This window comes from Psammomys obesus, unplaced genomic scaffold (genome assembly GCF_907164565.1).
Source record: "Psammomys obesus unplaced genomic scaffold, mPsaObe1.curated_primary_1811, whole genome shotgun sequence".
Lineage (NCBI taxonomy): Eukaryota > Metazoa > Chordata > Mammalia > Rodentia > Muridae > Psammomys > Psammomys obesus.
This window is the reverse complement of record NW_026585504.1, coordinates 15,823,191-15,851,061: the sequence shown is the minus strand read 5'-3', so window position 1 is coordinate 15,851,061 and position 27,871 is coordinate 15,823,191. Positions and strand designations below refer to the sequence as shown.

Sequence of the window (27,871 nt, the reverse complement as noted above, 5' to 3'; positions counted from 1 at the left end):
AGTTAATAGCTTAGGTTATTGTAGCAGTGAGTGTCCAGTACCTTTAAAAGTAGATTGTTGTGTTTTTTTTTTTTTTTTTTTAATGATATGAAAGATACTTGAAAAGACCCTGTGTGAAGGCTTTTATGCCTCTCAGGGAGATTGTGTGGGTCACAGTTACTCTTTTTGCTGATGATTGATTAATAACCACAATTGCTTATTAAAGTGAAACAGATGAAATGTTGGACATGGTTATATCTTTCACATCTATAGTGCAGAAATGAGTTTAGTTTCTAAAGATTCCCTGTTTTCCAAACTATAAATGAAGATGAGGTTAGTTCAGGTATCGGATGATACCATCCAATTACTCAGATTACCTTGAATAGAAAAGCTTCACTTCATTTTCCCTTTTAGATCTTAATCATAGGCTTTAAACACCTTATAAAAATGGAACCCCTGTCAAGGGAGAGGTGTTAGCAAGAGAATTTTATCTTTACAGAATTTCTCTTTGCCACTTGTTTCAGGTTAATGGTAAGAGTTACCCGCAGGCTAAGTTGCTATTGGGACAGATGGGGGCATTGCATCCAGCCAATAGGCTAGCTGCTTATATCACAGGCAGGTTGCGACCCTCAGTCCTGGACCTCTCAACCCTCAGTACTGTCATCTCCAAGGTAGCATCCAATGCCAAGGTGGCTGCATCCAGGAAACCACGCACCCTGTTGCCTTCAACGTCTAATTCCAAAATGGCATCCTCTGGCCCAACAACAAACCACTCTGGGAAGAATCCGAAGGCATTTGTTCCAGCAAAAAGGCCAATTGGTAAGTTAGAGAATGCATATGGTTTGGAAAGGTCTGCAGTTAGTGTTGGCCAGTGAATACAATATGAAAGTTGTAGAAGTAGAAAAATACAGAATTTGACATTATTAATGCCCTTGCTTAAATATTTTTAAAGTAATTCTTCTGATGACCCTTGGTAGTTGACAAATTGAATTCTAGTTTTATACTTAAAGACTTTGAGACTGTATACTAATGTAGAAAAAAACGTAAAGTTTTGCTTTAAAATATTTTTTTTATTTTTTTATTTTTCCTGTGAGGGTTGAGGTTTTTAATCACAATCGTATTTCTTGTACTTAACTCTAAGAAGCTAGCAAGGGCTAGTGGGATAGGTTAGTATAGACTAAAAATAGAAAGCTTTTATAAAAGATAATTTTCAAAATAATACAGTGTTCTGTATATTTCTGTCTTGTGTGTGAAAACATCTTTTGCCTAACATTTTAATGTTACGGTCTGTACTAAATTGCTTTCTTGAAACATTGTTTTAGCTGAAAGTTCTACAGGAACTATGGAATTATGGAATTCCTTTTTTGTTGTTGTTGTTGTTTCAGATACCTTTAGGAATGTTCAGTAAAGGTGTCAATTTGTCTTCATTTTTATTCCTCTAACAGGAAATTGAAATATCTGGCTGAAGGCTGGAGTGAAGATAGAGGATGGGCAATTAATGCTTTAAAGAAAACCTGTTTTGCCTCTTTAGAATGCAGTTTTAATTAGAATTTAAACAACAGTAAAAGACAGTCCTACTCTCCTCTTTAAAAATGTGCTTATATTTTAAAAATACGTAGTACTGGCTGGGCGTGGTGGCACAAGCCTTTAATCCCAACACTTGAGGAGGCAGAGGCAGGGGGAATCTCTGAGTTTAAGGCCAGTGTGGTCTGTAAAGCGAGTCTAGGACAGCCAGAGTTACATGGAGAAACTCTGTCTCAAAAAAAAAAAAAGCAAAAACAAACAAACATATAATATATACTTAACTATCTTGTAAAAGATAGCTATAGAATCGGAGTTGATGAGGCAGGAGGAAAATGGCAGAAACATGCTTTAAATTTTGAATGGGGAAATTAAGAGAATGTGTTGGGGAATCTTGTCCTTCCCTTTTTCATCTGTTTTAGGTGATAAGGTTAGTGACTGCACTTGTTTGTTTGGTTTTGGTTTTTGAAACAGGGCCTTTTTGTGGACCTGGCTATCCTGGAATTTATTTTGTAGTCCAGGCTGACCTCAAACTCACGGAGATCCACCTGCCTCTGCCTTCCTAGTGCTGGGATTAAATGCATGTTTCACTATGTATGCCCAGCTCACACTTACTTTTTTTAGTACCCTAAGAATTTAGATATATTGTGTAGCTAAATAAGTTTAGTCAAAACACTCAATTTTAACCTTTTTTTTTTTTTTTTTTTAATTAGAACTTTAAAGTTTTGCTTTGGGTTGAGGAAAGTGTTTGATTTTTTTTTTTTTTTTTGTGTGTGTGTGTGTGTGGGTATAGAAATTGGTAGTTGCAGGTGGGTTTTACCTTTAAGAAATTGACCCATTGGGCTCAACTAAGGACAGTTACTTAGTAGAAGAGCACAGTAAGAGAACTGAAGATTTTGACCTGCAGATTTTTATTTGCAGTGGCTCGGCCCTCTCCTGGTGGTGTGTTTACACAATTTGTGATGAGCAAAGTTGGCGCCTTACAGCAGAAGATACCTGGAGTTCGCACACCCCAACCCCTGACAGGGCCACAGAAGTTCAGTGTCAGGCCTTCTCCAGTAATGGTCGTCACACCTGTGGCTCCTGAGCCAGTTCAGGTGTGCAGTGCCGTAACCACTGCTGCCACTACTTCCTCTCCAGTGTTTTTAGAAAATATTACTGCTGTGACATCAATGACTGCTATTTCTGATATGGGAGCTAAAGAAGCTTCTGGTTCTTCTGGTGCCTCTGCTGCTGGGGTTGAGATCTCAGAAACTAATAACACTACCCCTGTAACATCTACACAGTCTACAGCTACTGTGAACCTTATCAAAACTACTGGGATAACTACTAGCCCCGTGGCTTCAGTTTCATTCCCTAAATCAGTGATAGCATCTCCAACCATAACTCTTCCTGTTGCTTCCACTGCCTCCACCTCCATAGTCATGGTGACCACAGCTGCATCTTCCTCTGTGGTGACCACACCAACCTCATCATTGAGTTCTGTACCTATTATACTCTCGCCAGTAAGCCAGAGACCAGGTAAGGACTAATTCTTTTTTCACTGCTTTATTATAAAGCTACTTAATAGAATTTTCCAGTTGTAATAAAATTAGGTATTTCCAGTTTTGACATTGTCATCTATAAATCTGTTGGGCTACATTCATAGCTATTTTGAGATGCAGGCCAGTTTAGTCATGCCTGAATAGATTTTATCATTTCAGCTGTAGTGTGACATGTTAATATTCCTTAAAACCTTAAAATGCTGCAAAACTGAGCCCTAAAAAAAAAAAACAAAAAAAAAACAGCTTATCATTGTAGGATTAAGAATGACCACTGAATATCTTACAGTTTTGTAACCAGGTTCCTGATTATAGGAATCAGTTGTCTTCAGGAGATTATCTGATTGATAGGTTAATAGGACTAAAGTACTCCATTGCACCATTTCTTTCTTGGGGTTCTTAGGCATGGTTCAACAGTGTGTAAGAACTCTGTAACATTTAACATTGAATAAAAACTAAACCTATGGGCTAGAGAGATGGCTCAGTGGTTAAGAGCACTGTCTGTCCTTCCAAAGGACCTGGGTTCAATTCCCAGTTTCCACATGGCAGCTCACAACTGTTTGTAACCCCAGCTCCAAGGGATCTGATACCTTTACACTAAAACACATAAAATAAAATTAGATAAAAAACTAAATCTATGGGGGATAAACCAAGGAATACTAAAAACTCAAAAACAGAGTGGAAATGATAGCCAAAGGACACTAAATGATAGGACCTTTAGTAAATAGGACCAGAATTCTGAGCCATTAGCACGGCTGTTGAAGTGACATGGGAGCAAATGCAAAATGGTATAAAAGGAAAGCTAGGGTTGTACATCTCTAAGGAGGAAATTTCATGAGCATTACTTTTTTCTTTTTTCCTCCCTCTCTTCCTCTTTCCCTCTCTAAGGAAATGTTACTGCATTTATAAGAAAATGTACAGCAGCAGCACTTTTTAAAATACTTCACTGATTTATTTTGATAATTTTTTTTTTTTTTACAAATTTTTATGTGTGCTTTACCTGCTTATATGTTTGTGGACCACATACATGCATGCATTGCTTACAGGCAGGCCTGTCTGCCTTCCTTCCTTCCCTAAAACAATGTCTCATCTTCATTCCAGCTTCTCATTATTATACTTAGTTGACAAAAATAACCTGACCAAAAAATTAAGTAATAGAAAGGTGTATTTGGGCTCATAGTTTTAAGCTCCAGTCCCAGTCCATCATGGTCAAGGAAAGACAGAGTGTGAGCAAGAGTCATTGTGTCACTGTGTGCCTGGGTCTTTTGCTTTTCATCTGTCTGGGACCCATGAAATGTGTTTTTTCTCCTTGATTAAAACTCCTTCACAGTTATGCTTAGCAGCTGTTATCCCAGGTGTTTCTAAATCCTGTCAAGATGAACTGACACAGATGTAACTAATAAGGGATGAGGACAAACATTTCTGCGTTTTATACTTAGGTTTTGTATTCATTAACTTTCAAAAAAAAATGTTTTTTAAAAAAATTATTTTAGTCTGACAGTGGTGGCGCACTCCTTTAATCGTAGCACTCAGGAGGCAGAGACAGGTGGATCTCTTGAGTTTGAGGCCAGCAAACAGTGAGTTCTGTGGTGGCCAGGGCTACACACAGAAACCCTGTCTTAGTAAAACAAAAATTAAAAAAAAAAAATCAATTTTATATGAGTGTTTGCCTTTATGTAAGCAAGTACACCATGTGTTTGCAGTATCCACAAGGGCCAGAAGAAGGTATCAGATCCTGAGAATTGGAGTACAGACAACTGGTTAAACCTTGTAGGTGCTGAGAACTGAATGTGTGTCCTCTGGAAGGGAGGCCAGTTCTCTTGACCACTGAGCCATCTTACCAGCTCCAAATTGAAGTTGGATTAGGTTAAATAAAGATAACATTTATTTTGGTGATTTTTAATATTTTTATTTCATGTATATATTTTATTATCTATGTATGTCTGTGGACCACATACAGCAGTGCCCACAGAAGCCAAAAGGGGGCATGGGATCCTCTGAATCCATGTCTTCTGCAAGAGCAACAAGTGCTGAGCTGTTTCGCCAGCTCCTAATTTTTTATATTTAAATGCAACTAGCTAAAACTGTGATTCTAAAGTAAGTAAATAAATGACTCTTTTAGTTCTCCTGAAGAGTTAATGTGGGGAGGCTAAGGGAATAGCTCAGTGGGTAAAGCACTTACTGTCCACTCCTGGCAGCCTGAGTCCAGTTGCTGGCATCTCATATAAAGGTGGAAGGAGAAAGTCCGGTCCACAGAGTTATAACTCTGACCTCTGTGTATACATGCCCATATACACCATAAACACACAAGTACTACTAATTGAACCAAAGTGGGGAAAAGATAAAAGGGGAAACAAGTAGTTCAGTTCTGTTGTAGTTATTGATATATTTCCTATTAAATATTTTTACATTTGGTGACATGATCCAAGTCCCTCTTAGACTTTTAAGTTATAGGAAGTTAGTTTGTAAGTGAAAGGTCTGTTGAAAGGAAAATGAATTGTAGTATAAAATTTGTCTTCTGCTTCTGTATGTATGTGAAACACATTAAGTTTAAAATACTGTATAATTTTGGAGGTGAGGTCATTATAGGTGAAGCTTTTTTATTTTCTTTTGAATCTCAAGGTTCATTTCTATAATTTTATTTTTCTTTTTTATTCCACTTAAAATATTTCTATATTTAATTTTTAATTATTTTATGTGTATGAATGTTTTGGCTGCATGTCAGGAAAGAGCATCAGATCCCCTGGGACTGGAGTTAAAAATGGTTGAAAACTACCTTGTGAGTGCTGGGTATTGAGCCTGGGTCTTCTAGAAGAGCAGCCAGTGCTCGACTCAGCTCTCTTGCCCTCTTTCCCCATTTTTCATGTGCATATGTTTATCTGTATATGTCTCTCTTTTCCACTGTATTCACTGAGGCAGGACTAGCCAGCTTGCTCAGAGAAAGGCTGCCTCTCACAACGGCATTTATATGTATCCTGGGGACTCATGCTCCATTCTTCTTGTTTGTTTAGGAGGAACTTTAACTGCTGACCCATTTATCCATCTCTCTGTCACATCTTAACAGGAAATGACTTCCAAGCTATAAATTCCAACCGTACTGCACAGTTTATTTTGCAGTACTTGGGATTGAATACAGCTTCACATAGAAGTAAACTTTCTATCACTGAACTCTACCCTCTGCTAACCTCTACACTTTCAATTTTGTCACAAAACTCTAGTTTGTTTTAGTTAGGTTGTTTTACAGACTTCAGTTCTTCATAATAATCCATATTACTCTCACTTACCTACTTAATATTGCTTAATATTTATTTACTTAATATTGCTATTTTTATCCACTTAAATTTTAAGAATAATTATGAGTATTTTGCCTGCATGTATGTGTGTATGTGTGTACATATGTATGTGTGTACATATGTATGTATGTATGTACATACGTATGTATGAGCCTGGTGCCAGAGAAGATCAAAAAAGGCTTCAGATCCTTTGGGACTGGAGTTACAGATGATACAAGTCGACATGTTAAGTACTGAGATTGAACCCAGGTCCTCTGCAAGGGGAGTAAGTGGTCTTAATGTGGAGCGAACTTTGCAGTCATATATCTGCCTTTCAAAATGTATTTTTAAAAGAAGAAACAATAATTAGATGCCAACATTACTTGTGAAAGCAGAGGTGAACCCTGTTAGCTACCTAGTTTATGATCTGAGCTTATAGTTTGTTCTATTTTTGTTGCTAAAGTTAGAAAATACTGTAGTAGGGGATGGAAAGATGGCTTCGCAGGTAAAAACTCCTGTTGCTGTTGCTCTTGCAGATGCTCCCGTTTTGATTCCCAGCACTCACATGGTAGCTCACAACCATCTGTAACTCCAGTTTCAGGGGATCCAACACTCTCTTTTGTCCTCTGAGGGTATCAGGCATGCAAAGGGAGTGCACATACATACATGTAGGCAAAACACTCATAAAGCTGAAAATTTAAAAATAAAAATGCTTGTTCTTGTAGAGGACCAGAGTTTAAATCCCAGTACCTACATCAGGCAGCTCACAATTGTATAGCTTGAGCTCCAGGAGTTTCAGTGCCTCTTATGGTCTGTGCAGGTTCCCTGCAGATACAGAATCTGTCTGTCTCACACACACAATTTTTTTTTTTTTTTTGAGATTGGCTAGGGATGTGGCTCAGTTGGTAGAGTACTTGACTTCCTAGGATTCAAGGAGCCCTGCTGGGGGTTGAGTCCCCAGCACCACATAAAACCAGGTATGGAGGCTCATGCCTTGTAATCCCAGCACATGGGAAACAGGAGATTCAGAAGCGGAAACTCACCCTTGACTATGTAGTAAGTTTGAGGCCAGTCTGTGTATACTACATGAAACTGTTTCAAAACATAAACCAAAACCAACACAGACTGGTAACTTAGTGCTAGATATTGAAGCACATACTAGCCTTGCTTCACACAAAAAAGGAAAAAAAAAGTCTTTCACATACTATTCTGCAGTGCATCATTTCCCCAGCATGTATGAGGCTCTAGGTTCAAATTTTAATACTGCAGAAAAAAGAAAAAAGGGGGAGGTCCTTTTTTTCTTTATGTAATCAAAAGATTAAAATGAAATGGGAATTTTTTTTTCATAAATGGAACATAATTTTATATCCACATACTACCTAACATAAATTTTTATGAAGAGAACTAACCTGGAGAACTGCTAGTTCTAAGGAAGTACCATGGGTTTGTTCTCAGTTCATAGAGGGAATCTCAACATGGACACTTTGTGGCTGACTTCATTTGTTTCCTCCCTGTTTTCTTCCCTCTTCCTTGACACATTTAAGTGAGTGAGCACATATTCAGAGTTGATAATAAAGGTTTCTTTGTCTGAATGGAGTAAATTAGGCTTTGAACTATCAGTTTGAAAAGTTAATGTATTTCTTAAATCATATCAGATGCCCCCCCCCCTTTTTCCCTTGTAGACAGGGTCTTACTGTGTAGCTCTGGCTGGCCTTGAACTCATAAAGAAATTTGTCTGCTTCTGCCTTCCAAGTGCTAGAGTTAAAGATGTCTGTTACCATGTCCAACCATGTGCACTTTTCTTAAATTATTTTATGTGTATGGGTGTTTTGCCTGTGTGTATGTGCGTGCTCACCACATAGGTGCAGTGCCCATGGAGGCCAGAAAAGAATGTCAGATTCTCTGGGACTCGAGATATAGATAGTTGTGAGCTACCATGTGGGTTCTGAGAATTTGAACCTGGGTTCCCTAAGAATAGCCAGTGCTTTTAACATGAGCCATCTCTTTAGCCTCTACGCATATGTTTTTAAAAAGGGGTGTGTGTGTGTGTGTGTGTGTGTGTGTGTGTGTGTGTATTCTACCTTCTACCTTTATTCTTTATCCTTGGGGAATTTTTAAATTCCCTGGAATTGTAGTTACAGGCAGTTTTAAAGCTTCCCAACATGGCTGCCAAGAAGTGAACTCCTGTCTTCCACAAAAGCTGCAATTTCTGAGCCATCTCTCCATCCTTCAGATGCATGTTTTTGTTCAAATTGCATTAAATAGTATTAAAATTACATAGTATTAAATTTCACAGTTAATAAAGGGGCAAACTTAAGGTATTTTATTACCAATATCAGATAAATGTGCTAATTTGAACTAATATTTGATCAATTTTGTTTGTGCTCATGGTTTAGCTTTATACCCATTTCTTTACCCTAGAACCCTAAAATACTATCTTTTCTTGTCTTGTGTTTTCAAATAGCTTTTCTAAACAATGAATATCATTTATTACTATTAATGATTTGAAATGTCTTTTTTGTTGTTTTTGTCTTTTGAGACAGGGTTCTCTGTGGTTCTGGCTGTCTTGGAACTTGTTCTGTAGACCAGGTTGGCCTCAAACTCACAGAGATTCTCTTGTCCTCTGCCTCCCAACCATCTCCAGGCTTCAAATGATTTTATTTTTTAATTTTTATTTTTTGCTTCTTTCTAACCAGGCTTTATTTCCATATCATTGAAGTAGAAGGAGTTTTGTTTGCTTGCTTGCTTGCTTTGCTTCGCTTCAACTTCTCTTTGTAATTTTTATTTTTTAATTTATTTTTATTTTATGTACATTAGTGTTATGCCTGCATGTATGTCTGTGTGAGGGTGTCAGATGCCCTGCAACTGGAATTACAGATAGTTGTGAGCTACTATGTAGGTGCTTTGAACCCAGGTTGTTTAAAAAAGCAGCTGGTGCTCTTAACCGCTGAGCCATTTCTCCAGCCCCCAACTTTTATTTTAATTTAAAAAATTTAGCATACAGAGGCCAGAAGAGGGCATCATTCCCTGGAACTAGAGTTACACACAGTTATAAGGCACTAAGAATTGGACCTGGGTTCTCTGGAAGAATGGCCAGTCCCCTTTACAACAGAAACATCTTTCCAGCCTCAAGTGAAACTTCTCTTATTTGTTACATTTAAAAACCAAGAACCCCTACAGTTCATCATATTTACTCTTTAATCCTTCACATCATCTTTCTGAAGTATAAGATGTGAAACAAAATCATAAAACTAATTGGAAAGAAGAGAATTAGATTGTAATCTCTTATACTTTAGTGTGAACCCAGCTTTAGAAGTCTGCCTGTGATTTTCACTAGATAGAAGCATGTTCTGAAATAGACTTCTTGAGAATTGATGCTTTTCCTTTTAAACTTCTGAATGTAAAGCTCTACAATTTTGGACAATAACTCAGGTTTAAAATAAATTATTCTTTGGCAGGCAAGATAACTCCGTAGGTAACAGTACTTGCCTTCAAGCCTGATGACCTGAGTTCTGTTCCTAGGATTCACATAGTGGAAGGAGAGAACTGTATCCCATAAGTTGTTCTTTGATCTCTAAACACAAAATATATGAGTTGTTTGTTGAAACAGAGTTTCTCTATATAGCCCTGACTGGACTAGAACTCATTATATAGACCAGTCTGACCTCTAAACTCAGATCCCCCTGCCTCTACCTTCCATATTCTGGCATTGAAAGCCACCATTTCCTTTTGAGCTTGAGGCCAACCTGTTTTCTCCATAGTAAGTTCCGGGACAATCAGGGCTACATAGAGAGACCCTGTTTCAAAAAATAAAAACAAAATGAATTATAAATTATTCTTAGCTGTAAATAGTATACTATAGATAGACAGAATTTTATTAATTCAATAATTCAAGTTAGACATTACTTAACAGCATTTTTATTTCTTATGTTGTATTATTTTTACCCATGTCATTTTAAAGATAAATTCTGATAGTAGCTTCTCATTTTTTTGTTTTTTAGAAAATGCCCCTCAAATTCCAGTGACTACTTCACAGATCTCTCCTAACACCGTGAAACGTACTGGACCTCGATTGTTGTTGATTCCTGTACAGCAGGGTTCTCCTACGCTCAGACCAATCTCAAACCCACAGCTTCAGGGACAGCGGATGGTCTTGCAGCCTGTTAGGAGTCCAAGTGGAATGAACCTATTTAGACATCCCAATGGGCAGATTGTCCAACTCCTACCTTTACATCAGATTCGAGGCTCTAATACCCAGCCCAGCTTACAGCCAGTGGTGTTTCGGAACCCAGGTATAAAGTTAGAAATCTTTCTAACTTAATAGTGAGTTTTGTTGTTGACACATTTGACCGTATCATGTCTTTGGTATACCAAAATTTTTCTTTCTCAGTCTCCTAAACTGGGAAACATACCTTGAAAGACTTGATGATATGAGCAATGGTGATTTAAGTTCTTTTTTTTTTTCTTACTAGGATCTGTGGTGGGAATCCGACTACCAGCTCCTTCCAAATCTTCTGAGACTCCATCATCTTCTACTTCATCCTCCACCTTCTCTGTCATGAGTCCTGTAATTCAGGCTGTTGGGTCTTCTCCGACAGTAAATGTCGTTACTCAGGCACCTTCACTGCTTTCCTCTGGATCTAGTTTTGTCTCTCAGGCTGGTACACTGACTCTGAGAATTTCTCCTCCTGAAACTCAAAACCTTGCAAGTAAAACAAGCTCTGAAAGCAAAATCACAGCCAGCACTGGAGGGCAGCCTGTTGGCACCGCTAGTCTCATTCCGCTACAGTCAGGCAGCTTTGCCTTGTTGCAGCTCCCAGGGCAAAAGCCTGTTCCTAACTCTATTCTTCAGCATGTTGCTTCCCTTCAGTTAAAAAAGGAATCTCAGAATGCAGACCCAAAAGGTGAAACAAACTTTATCAAAAGAGAGGAAGAAACTAAGAAAGCTCTACCATCAAAAGAAGAAGCTGTAGACTCTGAGGCGAATATAATCAAACAAAACTCAGGAATTCTGGCCTCAGAAGATATCTTGAATGATTCATTGGATGATGGAGGTGATCTTTTCGATGAAGAAACCCTTGCAGAAGATGCTAGAAATTACGAACACTCTTGTAGCACTGGGTCACACACAGATGAAGACAAAGATGGTGATGAAGGATCTGGGAACGGGAGTCAGAACAGTCCAAAGGAAAAACAGACTGTTCTAGAAGTTAGGGCTGTTTCTGAAAAGGTCAATATTATGACAGCCCACAGTGTTAGTAAAGTCCGGCCTCAAAAATGTGCTGAGGTGAAGATGGAACAGGAGCAGGGATCAGACAATCCAGAGGACCCAGATGAATTTCTAGTCATCTCTAAGGAAGAAAGTAAATTTGAAATAGCAGGGAGCCAACTTAAGGAACAACAGTCTAACTCACAGGCAGAGGCCAAGAAGGAATATGGAGACCCTCTGGGGAAGGACAGTCGTACTGAGAGATGGAGAAAACACCTGAAGGGCCCTTTAACTAAGAAGTACATTGGAATTACACAGGAATATAAGAAGGAGGCAAACATGCAGTTCTTTACAGAAAGGAAGCCAAGTCAAGAAAATTCTGAACAGGACATCTTACTTTCAAAAAGTGGAACTATTGAGAGTGATGGCGTTTTAAAAACCGAGGATAGTTGTTGGAGTGGCATTTCTAGTTCGGCAGCCTTCTCTATTATTCCTAGGAGAGCTGCAAAAGGAAGAAGAGGGAGCAGACATTTTCAGGGCCATTCACTGCTCCCAAGAGAACAGATAAAACCAAAGCAAGAGACAAAGGGAGGGAGAAGCAGTGCTGACTTCACTGTTTTGGATTTGGAAGAGGAGGATGAGGAAGATGAGAATGAGAAAACCGATGATTCTATTGATGAGATTGTGGATGTTGTTTCTGGCTACCAGAGTGAGGAGGTTGATGTAGAAAAGGTGGTGAGCCCATTTTTGTTGTGACTGAAACCTCATGGATTTAAATGATTAGAGATAGTAGTTTTCTAGAGTATCACTAATACTTTATATTCATCTGAGTAACTAGGTTTAGATCGTTATTAAATGACCAGTGTTTAAGGCAATACTCTGTGTTTTGCTCATTACTGTTTAAAGGTAGCTTGAATTTTTGGAGTATAGATGCTACACAGGGATACCTTGAGTGCCCTACAACCATTTGATATTAGTAGTTCCTGTCACATTGTTTGTGATGTGATTGACACTTAACTGACACAGATAAGAAACAATGAAAGGGTGACTTTAAAAATGGAGGAGAAGGAGTTTGCCTGCATTTAGAGGGAATATTTTCTTGGATAAAAACTACAAAGTACTACCAAATACTTAAATGTAATCCTGCCTGAAGGTTGCTTTGTATCTTTTAATATTAAGGATGTTATAGCTATAACTTACATATTCTAGACTTTGATCATTGTCCTTTACAATGTGATCTTTTATATTTTAATTTGCTTGAACTTTTTATAGGTCCCCTTTATGAGTCTATGAGTCTGTTAACTGAATTAAGTAACTGAGGGTCAGGCATGATGTAGGGCAAAAATTAGATTACATTTTTTCTACATAAAGGGGTCAGATAGTAAACATTTTACACTTTACAGGCTAAATGACTCCATTCCTGTGGTAGTATGGAAGCAACCACAGAAATGTGCGTTAACAAATGTGGTTGTATTCTAGTAAAACCACAAAATAGGTGGTGGGCTGTGTTTTCGTGACCACTAGTCAGAGGGTCAGATATAAAACATTAGATCGTAGATAGCTGCTTCAGGGATCCCAGAAATTAAATTGTCCAACTCTCTTCAGAAACAAATAATAGAAACCTATGTACCAGTTATATTTCAGAATCTCTTCCTTGAGATATATTTAGCTCCTTTGTCTACTGCTTTTTTCTTATTATTACCTACCTGCTTTATCGATTACAACAAAAAGATAGTAGTTTAAAATAGCTTAGCATGATGATGCACACCTGTAATCCCTGTATCTCTGAGCCAGAGATGGTCAGATCTCTTGAATTTGAGGCTGGCCTGGTCAACATTGAGACCCTGCCCCAAAAACAGTTGCCTCAGAAAAACTCTACAACATTCTAATCTTGTATTATACCTGTACTGCAATAAATAAGTCAAACCAGTTTGACTTATAAATAAGGGTACAGCTCTAAAATTGGATAATTTATATAGGTGTTTGCCTTATACTTTCTCCGTAGGCTAGTCCTTTTCAAAGATGTAAATCCATGGAGTTTGTAAGGTTTTACTACACATCTTACTTTTATAGTCTCTTGTAGTTAGTCTGAGTAAACATTACATCAACAAACAAAATAGTTCAACTTTAAAACTAGTAAGGACTATAGCTACCAGTGAAACTGACTTTGCAGAGGCTATGGGATGTCTTAATCTTATAGGGGCTCTTGCTTGGATGTACTAGTAATCTGACAGAAAAATTTACATTGGCTTCTAAAAATACGTAAAACATGTGAATAATCTCTAAAATATAAACTCTTTATCATACTTACATACATGTCCTATGCCAAAATGATCTTTATTACTAGGCTTGTTTTTGAATTACATGAGGAAATCTGTGACTACTTTGTGTTCTGTTGAGATTATTGGATGCTATTTACAAAGCCTACAGTTAAAATCCTGAAATGGGTGTGGGGTGCAGGCCTATAATCTTACCAGTGAAGGAGGTAAGGCAGGAGGATTGCAGGTTTGAGGCTTTGCTGGAATACATAACATTTGTCATAAATCTGTGAAGTAGACATACACGCTTCCTTTCAAGGATTATAAATCAAACCTATATTAGTCATTTTAGATTCTATTTTATTTTTGTTTCTTAGGGATAATTATAATATACCTTGTCTAAATTTAGCATATATTGCTTAAATTACGTTTAAGTTAATGTGGGCACCATAAATGATAGTTTGTATTTAAGTGTCTATTGGCCTTATGAAACCTTTAATTTGGGGGTGATTTTTCCAAAATTATAAACATGGGAGTTTTAATTATGCCTCATTTTGAATTATACCTCTAAGTACATTGAATGAATAGATAGATAGATAGATAGATAGATAGATAGATAGATAGATAGATAGATAACATTGTTTTAGTTCCTGGCATAATGAACAGTAGTTTCAAAATGGACTTGGAAATACCTGCATGCAAATAACTTTGTGAAAGTAGTCAGTGGGTTTTCTGGGACAAGTGCTTAGTGCTGCCTCTGTTTTTGTATTTTAAGGAACTGTACCTGGGATTACTTTGGAAAACTGAAATTCTTAAACGCTGCTATTTTTTGGAGTTGTCTCCCATTTCCATATCTGCCTTAGATTAATATGTATTTATTTATGGGCATTTGATCAGATATTAGGAAGTCCCGTTAAAACAGAATTTTTTTTAGGGGTTTTGGGGGATGAGGAGTTGGTAGGTATTAAACGCAGGGCCTCAACATGTATGATCTTAAGATTTTTTTTTTTTTAAAGCCTTAAGGCATCATACTTGAATGCTGTCTCCTAGAAGTAAAATCAACATAGAGCCTTCTAGAACCTCTGCCAAGCCTAAGGTTAATGGTACCTGTTTAATATACATCTGTGACTGATATTAACTGTAGTTGTGTTCTCTTTCTGTTAATTTCTTTTTGTGATTAGCAAGCTTAGCATTATTAGTTCTCATGATAGATCATTATTTGGAACTAGTTGGTTTAATTAAGGGAGCATGCATTTGAAAAGTTTAGGCATGTATTATTTACTGTCTTAATAATGTATTTCAGAATAACTATGTAGACTATATTGAGGATGATGAGCAGGTGGATGTTGAGACTATAGAAGAACTCTCAGAAGAAATTAACATTCCCTATAAGAAAACCACAGCACCTCACACCCAATCCTTCAAACAGCCGTAAGTCATAGTAACTACCTTTGAATTGTTGTTCGGAACTAGAAACAAGACCCAAAACTGTTTAAAAGCTCTGGGCTATAGGCTCACTTCAGTTATATCTTTAGGATTTGTTGGTTTGTTTTCTGTTTTTCTTTTCTCCTATGTATTCTAGGTGAGGCTAGACTGAAAGGAGGAAAGAATTTACTTGCTTTGGCCTTTGCTAACAAGTAGTATATAAATATGAGTAACATGCTTTTAGAGACTGGTACACCTGTTAAGATGCTAGTTTTGGTATGGCAAAAGTGAGTTTGAGGCCAGACTGGTCTATATAGCAAGTTCTAGGCCAACCAGAGCTGTATAGTGAGATGCTCTCTAATAAGAAAAATGAAATGCTAGTTTTGATAGTTTATAGATACTTAACCTGGGACAGGTTTATAATTTTTGAACCAATATTTTGAATCCCCATTTAGAGTATAGGGTAAAGTAGTGTACATATTGTCCATAATAGCTAATAAGAGTTGATTACTCAACAAAAGTTAGTTCCTTTATATTTCATTAAAATTATGAATTTAGTTCTCTTACTAGCTGAATAGGTGATACTCAGGTATGAAGTTCTTTGTACCTATTCCACTGATAGGCACAGGCATGTTCTTCAATGGTGTGTGTCACCTCACCCCTGTATTAGGAAGCTCTGGAAGAATGGGAATTGGCATGCTAGAGAGACAGGAAGGAAGATGCAACTTTTGTGTTGTTTCTTTTGAGACCGTCTCCTATGTGATTGTTCACACCAGACCTGTGTGCAGGCTCTTTCAGTTGCCTATTGATTAATGTGAGAGAGTTTAAATTCCCTAAAACTTTTTACTAAGTTCAATAGTATTGTGGACAGGTAGATAGGAACATTTTGTAATTTAAATCCAAGTTCCTAAACAGCAAGAAACAAAAATGTAGTTTAAAAAAAAAAAAGTATTTTCTTTTCTTTAAAAAATAACCATTCTCAACAGTAAGAATTAAAGCTTTCTGGAAATAGTATATTATGCCCTGTATAGGCTATAAATGCTTAAAAAGAAATCATTGACAGTGCATATACATTCTGGCTTTGTAATTCATGAAGTGATTTTTTTGTTGTTGTTGTTTATTTTAGTCTTTTGTCTTTTTTAAAAATATTTTTTATTTTTAATTTTTATTAATTACATTTTATTCACCTTGTATCTCCCCCATGAAGTGCTTCAAAGTTCTTATATCTAAAAATGGTTTGGGGCTGCCTTGGTGGCTCACAATTGTAAACTGTAATCCCAGGACTGGAAAGGCTAAGGCAAGAAGGTCATTCCTAGTTCCACGCCAGCCAAGGCTGCATAGTGATACTTTTGAAATGATGGCAACCATGTATGTATTTCTCACGTAATGTAGCTAACAAACTGGGCAAAGCTTGAAGAAAATTATATTGAGAGACATGTAAGAATTTACTAAGTAGATACTAATGAAGAGCCAAGAATAACCACAATATACAAAGAGCACAGACTATAAAAGAATAAAAATTAAATTTAAAAGTAGAAGAAGCAGACTGATCTCTCTGAGTTTGAGGCTAGGTTGAGCTATATAACAAGTTCAGAACAGCCAGGGCTTCACAATGAGGCCCTGCCTGTGTGTGTGTGTGTGTGTGTATGTATGTATGTATGTATGTATGTATGTATGTATGTATGTATGTATGTATGTATGAATGAATGAATGAGAAAGAAATTTTTAATTTTAGTAACTATTTGGACACTAAAGTATACTGGTGAATAAATTTTGGCCATTTATTTATACCTTGTAGAAAGGAAACTGGTTATAATTTAGGAAGTTTGGATGGTATAGTTTCATAACAGGTATGAAATAGATCTGATATTATTGAATTTCAGTAAAACATTAAAACTCCTTTCTTTATCTAGGTGTCATAGCCATATCTCTGCAGATGAAAAAGCTTCTGAAAAGAGCCGAAAGGTATTCAGAAAGTATTTCTTTAATATAATCATTTAATAAAATTGGTAACATTTCTTTTATGCTTGAAACCTAAGATTTATTACTTTTTTTTTCCAGGACTATTTTAAATTCATTAAAATTAAATTGCCTCCTCTTTACAAATAGACTACTTTTTTTTCTTTCCTAATTCTATTCTTCTCAGAAGATCAGGAAATTTGATGGAGTTAAAAATGATATAGTTTATGAAAACAGGATATAATATGGAAGATTTAAGTATCTTTTTTTGGGGGGGGTTGTTCATGACAGGTTTCTTTGTGTAACAGTCTGTAGACTAGGCTTGCCTCAAACTCTGAGATTTGCCTACCTCTGCCTCCTAAGTGCTGGGATTAAAGGAGTGTACCACCAACAATCAGCTTATTCAAATTTTTAAAAATGTGCAAGAAGGAAGAATATAGATGTTGATAATTATTTTATAAAGCAAAGTGAAAAGATGTACTATAGTCACATTGTGTAAGAATCCGTAGAAAGATTTAGATAGAGTGCTGAGATATACAAGAGTAATGTGAGAAAAATCCTCTTGTGTATAACAAGCAGTCAGTCAAAAGAGCATTGGCTACAGCAAAAAAGTAAATAAACATTCTTATGTTATTACTTAAGAATCAAATGAAGCCACACACACAAGGTAAGAGAGGACCTTGCCAGAGGTTAAGGGCATATTTGCAGTTTATAAGGTTGACATGTGTTTATAACTCAGTGTATGTCAGCAACTTCTTTTTGAGAAATACAGTTTAGGGCTGGAGACTTGGCTCAGCAGTTACTAGCATATACTACTCTTCTCGAAGACTGAAGTTTGGTTCCCAGCAACCATTTGTAACTTGAGCTCCACGGCGGTCTGATGATTCTGACCTCTGCTGGCACCTGCACTCAGGTGTATAAACCCCCACAAAAACAAACATTGACAGTGCATATACATTCTGGCTTTGTAATTCATGAAGTGATTTTTTTGTTGTTGTTGTTGTTGCTTATTTTAGTCTTTTGTCTTTTTTAAAAATATTTTTTATTTTAATTTTTATTAATTACATTTTATTCACCTTTATTTTTATTCAGCTTTAAAAATTTTTTATTTTTATTTTATTCAGCTTTAAAAAATAATTAAGATAGGTGGTAGCTGGAGCATGCCTTTAATCCTAGACTGGGGAGGCAGAGGCAGGTGGATTTCAGAGCTTGAGGCCAGCATGGTTTACAGATGAGTTCCAGAATAGCCAGCGTTCCACAGAGAAACCCTGTCTTGAAACAGGGTTTGAAACCAACAAAGAAATGGATAAATAAATGAATGAACAAATTTAAAATTAAAGTAGAATAAATAAGACAAATAAGACTTCAGGGTATGCTGAAAGTCAAGAAAAAAAATCCTGAAATTTTTCTTCTTTAACATGTTCAGTGTATCATATGCTTGCCCTCCCCACTACTGCTCCTCTTTTTTCTTTTTCTTTTAAGAAAGGGTTGTAGAGAAAGTTTATTTAGAAGAAAGTAGCAGTTGATCCTTTCCCAAATTGTCTTACCCATATTAAAATTTTGTGTGTGGGGTGGTGGTGGGGGGGTGTGCTTGGCAGATGTCAGGGCCGCAGGTGGGATATCAGGTGTTTTGAAATAGGGTCTCGCACTAAACCTGGAATTCCCTGTTGAAGCAAGGCTGTCCAATGGCCTATAAGCCCCCAAATCTGCCTGTCTACAAGTCTCCAATGCTGGAGATACAGAGCCATACAAGGAGGAGTGAATCTAAGGGAGAAGGGATGTGGGGGGTAGAGGAGTGGAGGTAAGGGAGACTGCAGTTGAAATAGAATGTATATAAAGAATAAAAATTGAAAGTAAAATCAAGACCTTTAAAGAAAAAAAGAAAAATAAAAAAGTGATAGATATTTTTTTATGTCCTAAAAACTAATTTTAATGATGACAAATTAAGTAAGCTTTTCCAGATCTTTCCTTCCTCTAGCTCCAGATGCTTCCTCCTCATTTGAGAATCACCAGAACTTGAGCTGGGAAATAATATGCAAAATAATATTAATTTTAAAATTCATACTGTTGGTGTTATTTTTTATTTTTTTTTATTAATTACACTTTATTTACTTTGTATCCCCCCTCTAGTTCCCTCCCTCCTCCCCTCCCAATCCCTTCCCTCCCTCCTTTCTCCACGCATGCTCCTCCCTTTCCACTGTTGGTGTTATTGAAATGACATTTGGAAGATAGATAGATTGGGAAGATGAGCAATTAAGAGGCCATAATAACAATGTAGACAAAATGTATCTGAGATAGAACAGTGTCATTTGGGATGGAGGAAGATGCTGAGTAAACATTCTTTTTGGACAGGCTCCACTAATATCTCCAAAATTGAAAGATGATTGCTGGAGTGATAAACCACAGAAAGAAACAGAAGCCTTTGCATATTACCGTCGAACACATACTGCCAATGAGCGGCGGCGGCGTGGTGAAATGAGGGATCTCTTTGAGAAATTGAAGATTACATTGGGATTACTTCATTCTTCCAAAGTTTCTAAAAGTCTCATTCTTACTCGGGTAAGTATTGTGTAAATCACATACAAATGTAAGTTCAATTAAGAGAATCGTACAGATACTGTGAGAAAGGAAACCTGTTGTCACATGAGGGAGATGGAAACAGTTCCTTATACTTAATAGTTGAGTGAAGTTAGTGGTTGATCATGGTAGCTCGTAACCTGGGATGTCGGTGCTTGAAAGGCGCATGATTTTAATTCCAGTTTTGGGTAGGTGGAAGTACCTCGATGCTGGGAGCTCACTGGCCAGTCAGCTTAGCCTACTTGGTGAGCTCCAGGCCAGTGGAGAGATTGCATCAAAAAGAGAAAGACAAACAGTGCTGAGGAATAGTACAAGTAGAAACTTACACTAAGTATGTGTATTATATTATTTATATAATATATAAAAATAAATACATATTTATATGTATCTTTATATTATTGCCTATAGCACTTAGAAAGTTTATCACAGTGCAAAAATGCAGAGCATAGAATAATTTAGCGGGCTGGAGAGATGGTTCAGGGGTTAAGAGCACTGGTTGCTCTTTCAGAGGTCCTGAGTTCAATTCACAGCACCCACATGATGGCTCAAAATCATCTGTAATGAAATCTAATTTCCTCTTCTGATATGCATGAAGACAGCACTCATATACATCTTATGTAAAATGCATGAATAAATGTATCTTGAAAAAATTTAGCACACTTTTTTCCCAGTAGTGATTGAACACAGGGGTTCATGCATGTGAGGCAAACACTTGATTATCACCAACTAATTACATCCATAACTTTTAACACACTTCTGAATAGTTGACAGCCATTTCAAAAGAAAATGAAATACTCAAATTAGCACAAGTTTCAATTTTACATATAGACCGTCTAAGTTAATATCATTTCATTACTTTGAAGTAGAAATTGGGGATGTATACACAAGGGTTCATATCCCTGTATTGAAATGAAACAGATTTTATAAACATTTTTTAATTTGATTAAAACTTAAACACAGCATGAATATTTTTTTATTTCCTTGCAGTAGTAGGACACCTTTACCACTCAATGATGATCTTTAGGAGTAATCATTTTGTACATCCCCTAAAAATATAAGCTAGAAAACAATTAAATACAGTTGGGTTGGGGATACAGCTCACACATAGGACAGTGCCTTAAGGTTCTATTCCCAGTGCCAGAATCAGTGGCTCAATCTATTAATTCCTGAAACATCAGTAGTAGTTTTATAATGTTCTCTAAATGCTAGCTTAAAATATTTTCATTAAAGAAATTGCGTGGGCTTTTTTGGAATAAGTGGTTCATTGCCATTACTATTTTTCTTCCAGGCATTCAGTGAAATTCAAGGACTAACAGATCAGGCAGATAAATTGATAGGACAGAAAAATCTCCTGAGTCGAAAACGAAATATTTTAATACGGAAGGTATCGTCACTTTCAGGTGAGCTATGGAAATACAGCTTTAGCAAGGAGAATTGTCCACTGGTTCTTTGAGAGTCTATTTAAGTTAAGAATTGGCTTCCCAGGTTTATAGCAGAGTTAACTTGACTGAGTGGGTCATATCTTCTGCATTGTAATCACTCTTTCCGTTCACGATTTCAGGGAATATAGTTACATCAACTAGATTTCAGCTAACTATTGTGTAGGGTCATACAGAAAGTGATACTTTATTCCCTATCGACCTGTAGGGAAGACAGAAGAAGTGGTCCTGAAGAAGCTAGAGTATATTTATGCAAAACAACAAGCACTAGAGGCACAAAAAAGGAAAAAGAAGATGGGATCAGATGAGTTTGGTGTGTCTCCCAGAATTAGCAAACAGTTGGAAGGATCTTCTACATCATCTGTAGATCTTGGACAGATGTTCATAAATAACAGGAGGGGGAAACCTTTGATCCTTTCCAGGAAAAGAGACCAGGCTACAGGTAGGAGGGACATCCTTTGCTTTTATTAATGTAAATAAACATCAATTTATTTTAGTGGACAGAACGTTTTCTCTTGGCTGGAGTTCTCACTAAATAAATTGGGGGTGAGTTTTAAGAAAAAACAGAGAACTTAAGTTCTAACTTTTGATTTTTGGCATTACACATACAAATAAGGGCTAAGAGCTTAGTATTCTAATGTGTAAGACCTATTTCTGATTGCAGTCTACAGTTACATGTTTTAAGTAAGTACATAAATGCCTTTGTGAACTCTTGATTTTTGTGAATTTATTATGGATTGAGAAATAAATTGGAACTTCTAAGATCTTTTAAAAATTAAGTTGGGCATGGAGGTATGTATTTATAGTCTCAGCTACTTGGGAAGCTAACACAGGCAGATTGCTTAAGGCTCAGAATTGAGGTCAGCCTAGGTAACACAGTGAGACTGTTGTTTTCTTTTAAAAAGAAATAGTTTTAATTTCTTTGAACTAGTCCATTTTTCATTGTCTTTATTAAGGAACAAAGTAAACTGATTGAAGTTCTTTCTTACCTTGATTTCTGAAGTAGCTACACTGATTTAATGTTACTTGGCTTGTATTTTAGAGAACGATGCGTTCTTTTTTTATTCTTCAGACAGCTCAATGTATGAATCAGAAAAATCTGACTTATATCAATCCAGATGAATTCTAAAATAAGAATTAGTTTTAACATTACAAAGTAATAGAACAGAATTTTAAGAAAAGAATTGAAAGACCATTTACCTGAATTTACAAATGGGAAGAAACTACGGCCTAGAAACTTGAAGGACTTTGTTATGAGTATATGGGACAGGAAGCCTATGAATAGACTTGTGTATGCCTTCATCTAAACTTACGTTATACCTTTCAAGTCAGGCTTAGGGCTGCCTCTCTCTGGAGTACACTAACATTAATTGGTTTTACTAATTTTTCATTTTCTTTGTAGAAAATGCCTCACCTTCTAACACTCCACACTCTTCTGCCAACCTAGTGATGACACCACAGGGGCAGTTGCTTACCCTAAAAGGCCCCTTATTCTCAGGACCAGTGGTAGCTGTTTCTCCTGCTCTCTTAGAAGCTGATCTAAAGCCTCAAGTTACAAGCAGTACTATGGCTCAGTCAGGTATGTGGTGTTATCTTCCATGGTTAGTAAAGAAGGGTCCAGTGATGGAGCAAGCATTTAAATCTGATCTGTAATGCTAAGACTTATAGCTAAACTTTGGGCGGAGTGCAGGGAATCTTATAAAAGAAGGGGGAGATAGTAAGACTTGGAGAGGACAGGAGCTCTATAAGGAGAACAACTGAACCAAAAAATCTGGGCACGGGGGTCTTTTCTGAGACTGATACTCCAACTAAGGACCATTCATGGAGATAACCTAGAACCCCTGCACAGATGTCGGCCATGGCAGTTCAGTGTCCAAGTGGATTCCATAGTAATGGGAACAGGGACTGTCTCTGACAGGAACTGATTGGCCTGCTCTTTGATCACCTCCCCCTGAGGAGGAGCAGCCTTACGAGGGCACAGAGGAAGGCAATGCAGTCACTCCTGATGAGACCTGATAGACTAGGATCAGAGGGAAGGGGAGGAGGCCCTCCTCCTCCTGGGGGAAGGGCAAAGGTGGAGAAGAGGGAGAGAAGGTGGGATTGGGAGGGGTGGAGGGACGGAGCTACGAAGTGAATAAACTGTAATTAATAAAAATAAAAAGAATTCCATACTTTAAAAAAAAAAAGTCTGATCTGTAGTGATTCAGAGCTGTTCTGTTGGCATTTGCTTTGTTAGGAAATGGCCCTCCTAGCTTGATTTGTGGTTTACCTGGGATTAGAAACTGATTTTTGAACTCTAGTGAAATTTCTAAGCAGGGGAAGAATTAAAAGAATGTCAAAGTGAAATGATGCAGAAGGGTCACTGTTTAAGTTCTTGGTGTTGATCATTCATTGCTTTGTGTTATACTCTGAAGGGCTGTACTCCCATGTTACCAGTCCAATGCATTGGTTGTGAGCACCACTCCTTGTTACAGGACAGTCTAAAGTATTATATTGGTGGTTTGGGTTCTGTGCATCCAGGTATCTGTTACAGTGGGAAGGGTATTCTCACCAGTTTTCAAATTGTAGCCATCGCAGCAACGGTTCTTGTTTCTGCTTCTACTGCCAAGTCCACTCTGGAGTGCTCTCCCCACCCCCTTCACCCTGGAGCAACCTCCCCTCTCTTATTTTTCTCACTGTGCTGATCCTAGAGTTCTATTTTCCCTTCTAACTAGCAGGTAATTGGGTGAACAAAATCAAAATTTATTTCTGCCGCAGGACAAGAATTATCTTGGCAAGCTGGACTTTTTTGTTGGTGGCCTGTACCATAACCCCACTCAGGAAAGTAAGGCAATATTTTTGTGAGTTTGAAGCCAGCCCTGGACGTCATAGGAAAATCTACATTCTGTCTGGACCTTGTGCTGGGACTGTCTGAGCGATGGAATACTTGCCTGGTATAGGCAAGGTTTGATCTCTACCACTGCCCTTCCAATCCAGAAAAGAAAATAATTGTCTTGTGGAGATGTTTCCAAAAAAAAAAAAAAAAAAAAAAGTGAAACTATTAATTAACTAATAACAAAATGTCTAAGTGTCTTGGCTAGATTTTACTGACTATTGCCATTTCATCCATCATTCTGACAAAAGTGGACTAAGATAGGTAGAATGACTGGAGAAGGAGAGAGAGAGAGAAAAAGACGGTCATTACTGTAAATCTAATGAATTCTCTTTAATTTTTAATTTTCAGAGAATGATGACTTATTTATGATGCCACGAATTGTTAATGTGACGTCACTGGCTGCAGAGGAAAATTTGGGAGATATGGGTGGTAGCAAATATGCTCATGAAGTTCCTGATGGCAAGTCACTTGACCACCTGAGAGACATTGTTGGGAATGATGCTAGCTCCTTGAAAGATGCAGATCGAATCTCTTCCAGAGGAAACCATAGAGATGGCAGAATAGCACTGGGTACAACACAAGTATTTTTGGCAAATAAAGATTCTGGGTTTCCACATGTAGTTGACATGTCCAGTATGAAGGCGGCACAGGAGTTTATACCTAAAAAGATTTCTGGTGATGTGAGAGGGCGTCGGTATAAGTGGAAAGAATGTGAATCGAGAGGAGAGAGACTAAAGTCAAAGGAATCTCCGTTTCATAAATTAAAAATGAAGGATCTCAAGGACTCAAGCATAGAGATGGAACTAAGAAAAGTAGCCTCAGCTATTGAGGAAGCAGCCCTTGATCCCAGCGAGCTGATGACTAACATGGAAGATGAGGATGACACTGACGAGACACTGACTTCACTGCTCAATGAAATCGCCTTTCTTAATCAGCAACTAAATGATGACTCTGGCCTGGCTGAAATGCCTGGCTCTATGGATACAGAATTCCCAGGGGATTCTCAGCAAGCTTTTATCAGCAAACTTGCTCCTGGGAACAGATCAGCTTTCCAAGTTGGACACTTGGGAACAGGTGTGAAAGAGTTGCCTGATGTCCAAGAGGAGAATGAATCAATCAGCCCCCTCCTCTTGCATTTGGAAGATGATGACTTTTCTGAGAATGAAAAACAACTTGGGGACACAGCCTCTGAGCCAGATGTCCTTAAGATTGTTATTGACTCTGAGATAAAGGATTCTCTTGTTTCCCATAGGAAATCTGGTGATGGAGGGCACAGTACTTCTGGTCTCCGTGCAGAGACTGAAAATGTGTCTTCACCTCCCATCTTACACATGAAGACCAGCCCAGAGAACAGCAACACAGATACTTTGTGGAGGCCTATGCCAAAGTTGGCCCCTTTAGGTTTAAAAGTAGCTAATCCCCCTAGTGATAGCGATGGTCAGAGTCTCAAGGTGATGCCTTCCTTGGCACCTATAGCTGCCAAAGTTGGGTCAGTTGGACACAAAATGAACTTAACAGGGAGTGATCAGGAATGCCGGGAGAGCAAGGTGATGCCTACATTGGCACCCGTTGTGGCTAAATTGGGCAACTCTGGGGTTCCATCAAACTCTTCAGGGAAATGAACTTGTTCATCCTCATGCAAAAGCCAGGCTATGAGGGGAAGTTGACTTTCACCTCCTTTCTCTGTAGGCATCTGTTTGTCTATGGAACTATAATCCTAGATTTTGATTATGTGTGGATATTAATAGAGAAAGGGGGTAGGGTGCTGGTCCTGGTGTTTGAAATTTTGATCATGTTCAAAATGTGTTACCTCACTTGTGGTGCTGGGTCCCCTCATCTTCTCTGAGAAGGTGTGATCCCTCTTGCCCAAGGAATTCATAACAAGACTCTGGCTCCATCTGATACTATATTTTTTCCCCTGAGAAAATGCTTGAGACTTGGGATTACTATGGACTAAACTGTAGGCGATAGTTGTTAGCTCTAAAATCTAAGAATTGTGATACAGTTTGTGTCAAGGGACCTAGAAAGAATTTTCAGTTATTTCAACAGTAGGACATCATAGAGCTGGACATGGTAGTGCACACTTGTAATTCCAGCACTTAGAATGACTAAAGCAAGAGGGTTGCAAGTTTGTGTCTGTCCTGGGCTATAAAGGGCACACCACATGTACCACCACCCTGCGCGCGCACACATACACACACACACCCCCCTAATTGGGGTGGGAGGGCAAAGGAGGAAAGAATGTTAGGGTAGATAGGATGGATACTATGGAATACCAAAGTGGAGGTTTTTTTGTCAGTCGGCAGACTGTTCTTTCATATCCTGAATAGCTGTTCCCTTACCCTTTCAGTCATAAATTTAAGTTTTCTGGTAAAGTGGGAATATACTTTAACTTTTACTATTAATGTCCTTATTTTGAGAGGTTGAAAAAGAGAGAGTTTTCCCTTACTGTCTTTTCGGGTACTGAAAAGATTCCTTCATAATGCCAGGGATTTCTACCCTCTATTTGTTTTTTTTTTTTTTTTTTTTTTGGAGGTAGACATAAGAGGTAGCCCTACCCTTTCCCAAATCATGTCACTCAAGAAACAGCTAAAATGAAGAGCAGTTTCTCCCCTGACCAGAGACCATAGCCAAAATAAAATATGTGGGGCTGGATATCCTAAATGAAATCAGCCTCTGGGTGCTTGAAGGTTTTGTTCACAGTTACCTGCACAAGATATCAAGAAAAGGCGAGTCACAGTAGGCATTCTTTACCAGGGAATTAAGGCAGTATTTGAGTCACAAAATATATTTTTTATCTGCTACCATGGCATCAATGGTCTATAGAGCTTTTTCACTCATTAACTGTCAGGATGTGAAGGACTGACAACCTGTAAAGATGAAGATATTTATATTTTTGTATAGTTGTTTTCATAGATTTCTCAAAGGATAAAGTTTTCAACCTAGAAGAGATTTGTATTGAGTATAGAAATGTTTCCTATCTAGTTTGTAAATAATCATGGTGCATTTGGAAACTCCTGGGGCAAGAATCACTGTTCTGAAAATGTATAGACTGAGATTTAGCTGCTGCATTTTGCCTTTCTTAAATAATTATATTTTGGAATGTAATCTGTTCTGTCTTCAATGACAGGATTTGCTTGTGTTGTAAAACACTTTAACACAAGTGCTTCCGGTGCCTGGGCTGTGCCTGGGTAATTATATTTCTTTTACATCCCTGCCTTCTTTATCCTAAGTCCCACTTAGTGTACCTTCAGACCTAGGTTGTGAGACCAACTTTGGAATGAATCTAGCCAGCGAATTCTTATTTCCTTGTTTGGTTCCCTTTTTAGATTAACTCTGATCATCATCAGGTTGAAATAATGAAAAAACTTCCACTGCAAAGTACAGTGGTAGTAAATTCTTGGTTTTGTGCTGCTTGTCTTCCTGGACAGGTCATCAGCACTTCGCCTTCCCTGTTTACTACAAAAGCCTGATGTAGTAAAGACATTATTCCTCAGCTTCTCCTTTGTCCTTTCTGCCCTCTACCCAACTGACTTTATCCAATGCCTTAGCCAAGGAGTGCAGCACCTGTCGCCCTTGCTAACAGCTGTCCTTGGAGACACTAGTTCTTTAGCCCGGGTATAGCAGTTTCCGGTGGTTTTATTGCCTGTTTCTTTGCCGTGTTTCCTTCTGGCTTCCCAAGGCGCTTCTAGCTTTTGAGAGTCAGACAAGAAACAGACAAAGGAGTGAAAAATCCTCAGGAAAAGAAGGACCATTTTAGCTTCTGAATTTTCTTTCTTTCTTTCTTTCTTTCTTTCTTTCTTTCTTTCTTTCTTT

At 37.7% G+C, this 27,871-nt stretch overlaps 1 protein-coding gene across 6 annotated transcripts in view; it reads left to right on the top strand.

Annotated features, from left to right (window-relative positions):
* Mga (MAX dimerization protein MGA) overlaps positions 1-27,871 on the top strand; it is a 92,621-nt gene that overhangs the window by 64,059 nt on the left and 691 nt on the right. For 3 of the 6 annotated variants that reach the window (XM_055593117.1, XM_055593063.1, XM_055593182.1), the window contains exons 14-24: positions 504-798; positions 2,422-3,021; positions 10,315-10,605; positions 10,786-12,254; positions 15,084-15,211; positions 17,119-17,170; positions 19,517-19,723; positions 21,030-21,141; positions 21,389-21,622; positions 22,583-22,759; positions 24,404-27,871. The exon at positions 24,404-27,871 is cut by the window's right edge and continues 691 nt beyond it. In XM_055593117.1, the coding sequence (XP_055449092.1) occupies positions 504-798; positions 2,422-3,021; positions 10,315-10,605; positions 10,786-12,254; positions 15,084-15,211; positions 17,119-17,170; positions 19,517-19,723; positions 21,030-21,141; positions 21,389-21,622; positions 22,583-22,759; positions 24,404-25,677 (4,839 nt within the window). In that variant the 3' untranslated portion in view covers positions 25,678-27,871. Of the gene's footprint in view, positions 1-503; positions 799-2,421; positions 3,022-10,314; positions 10,606-10,785; positions 12,255-15,083; positions 15,212-17,118; positions 17,171-19,516; positions 19,724-21,029; positions 21,142-21,388; positions 21,623-22,582; positions 22,760-24,403 lie in introns of those variants that run through there. The other 3 variants (XM_055593250.1, XM_055593293.1, XM_055593360.1) reach the window with 3 other exon arrangements.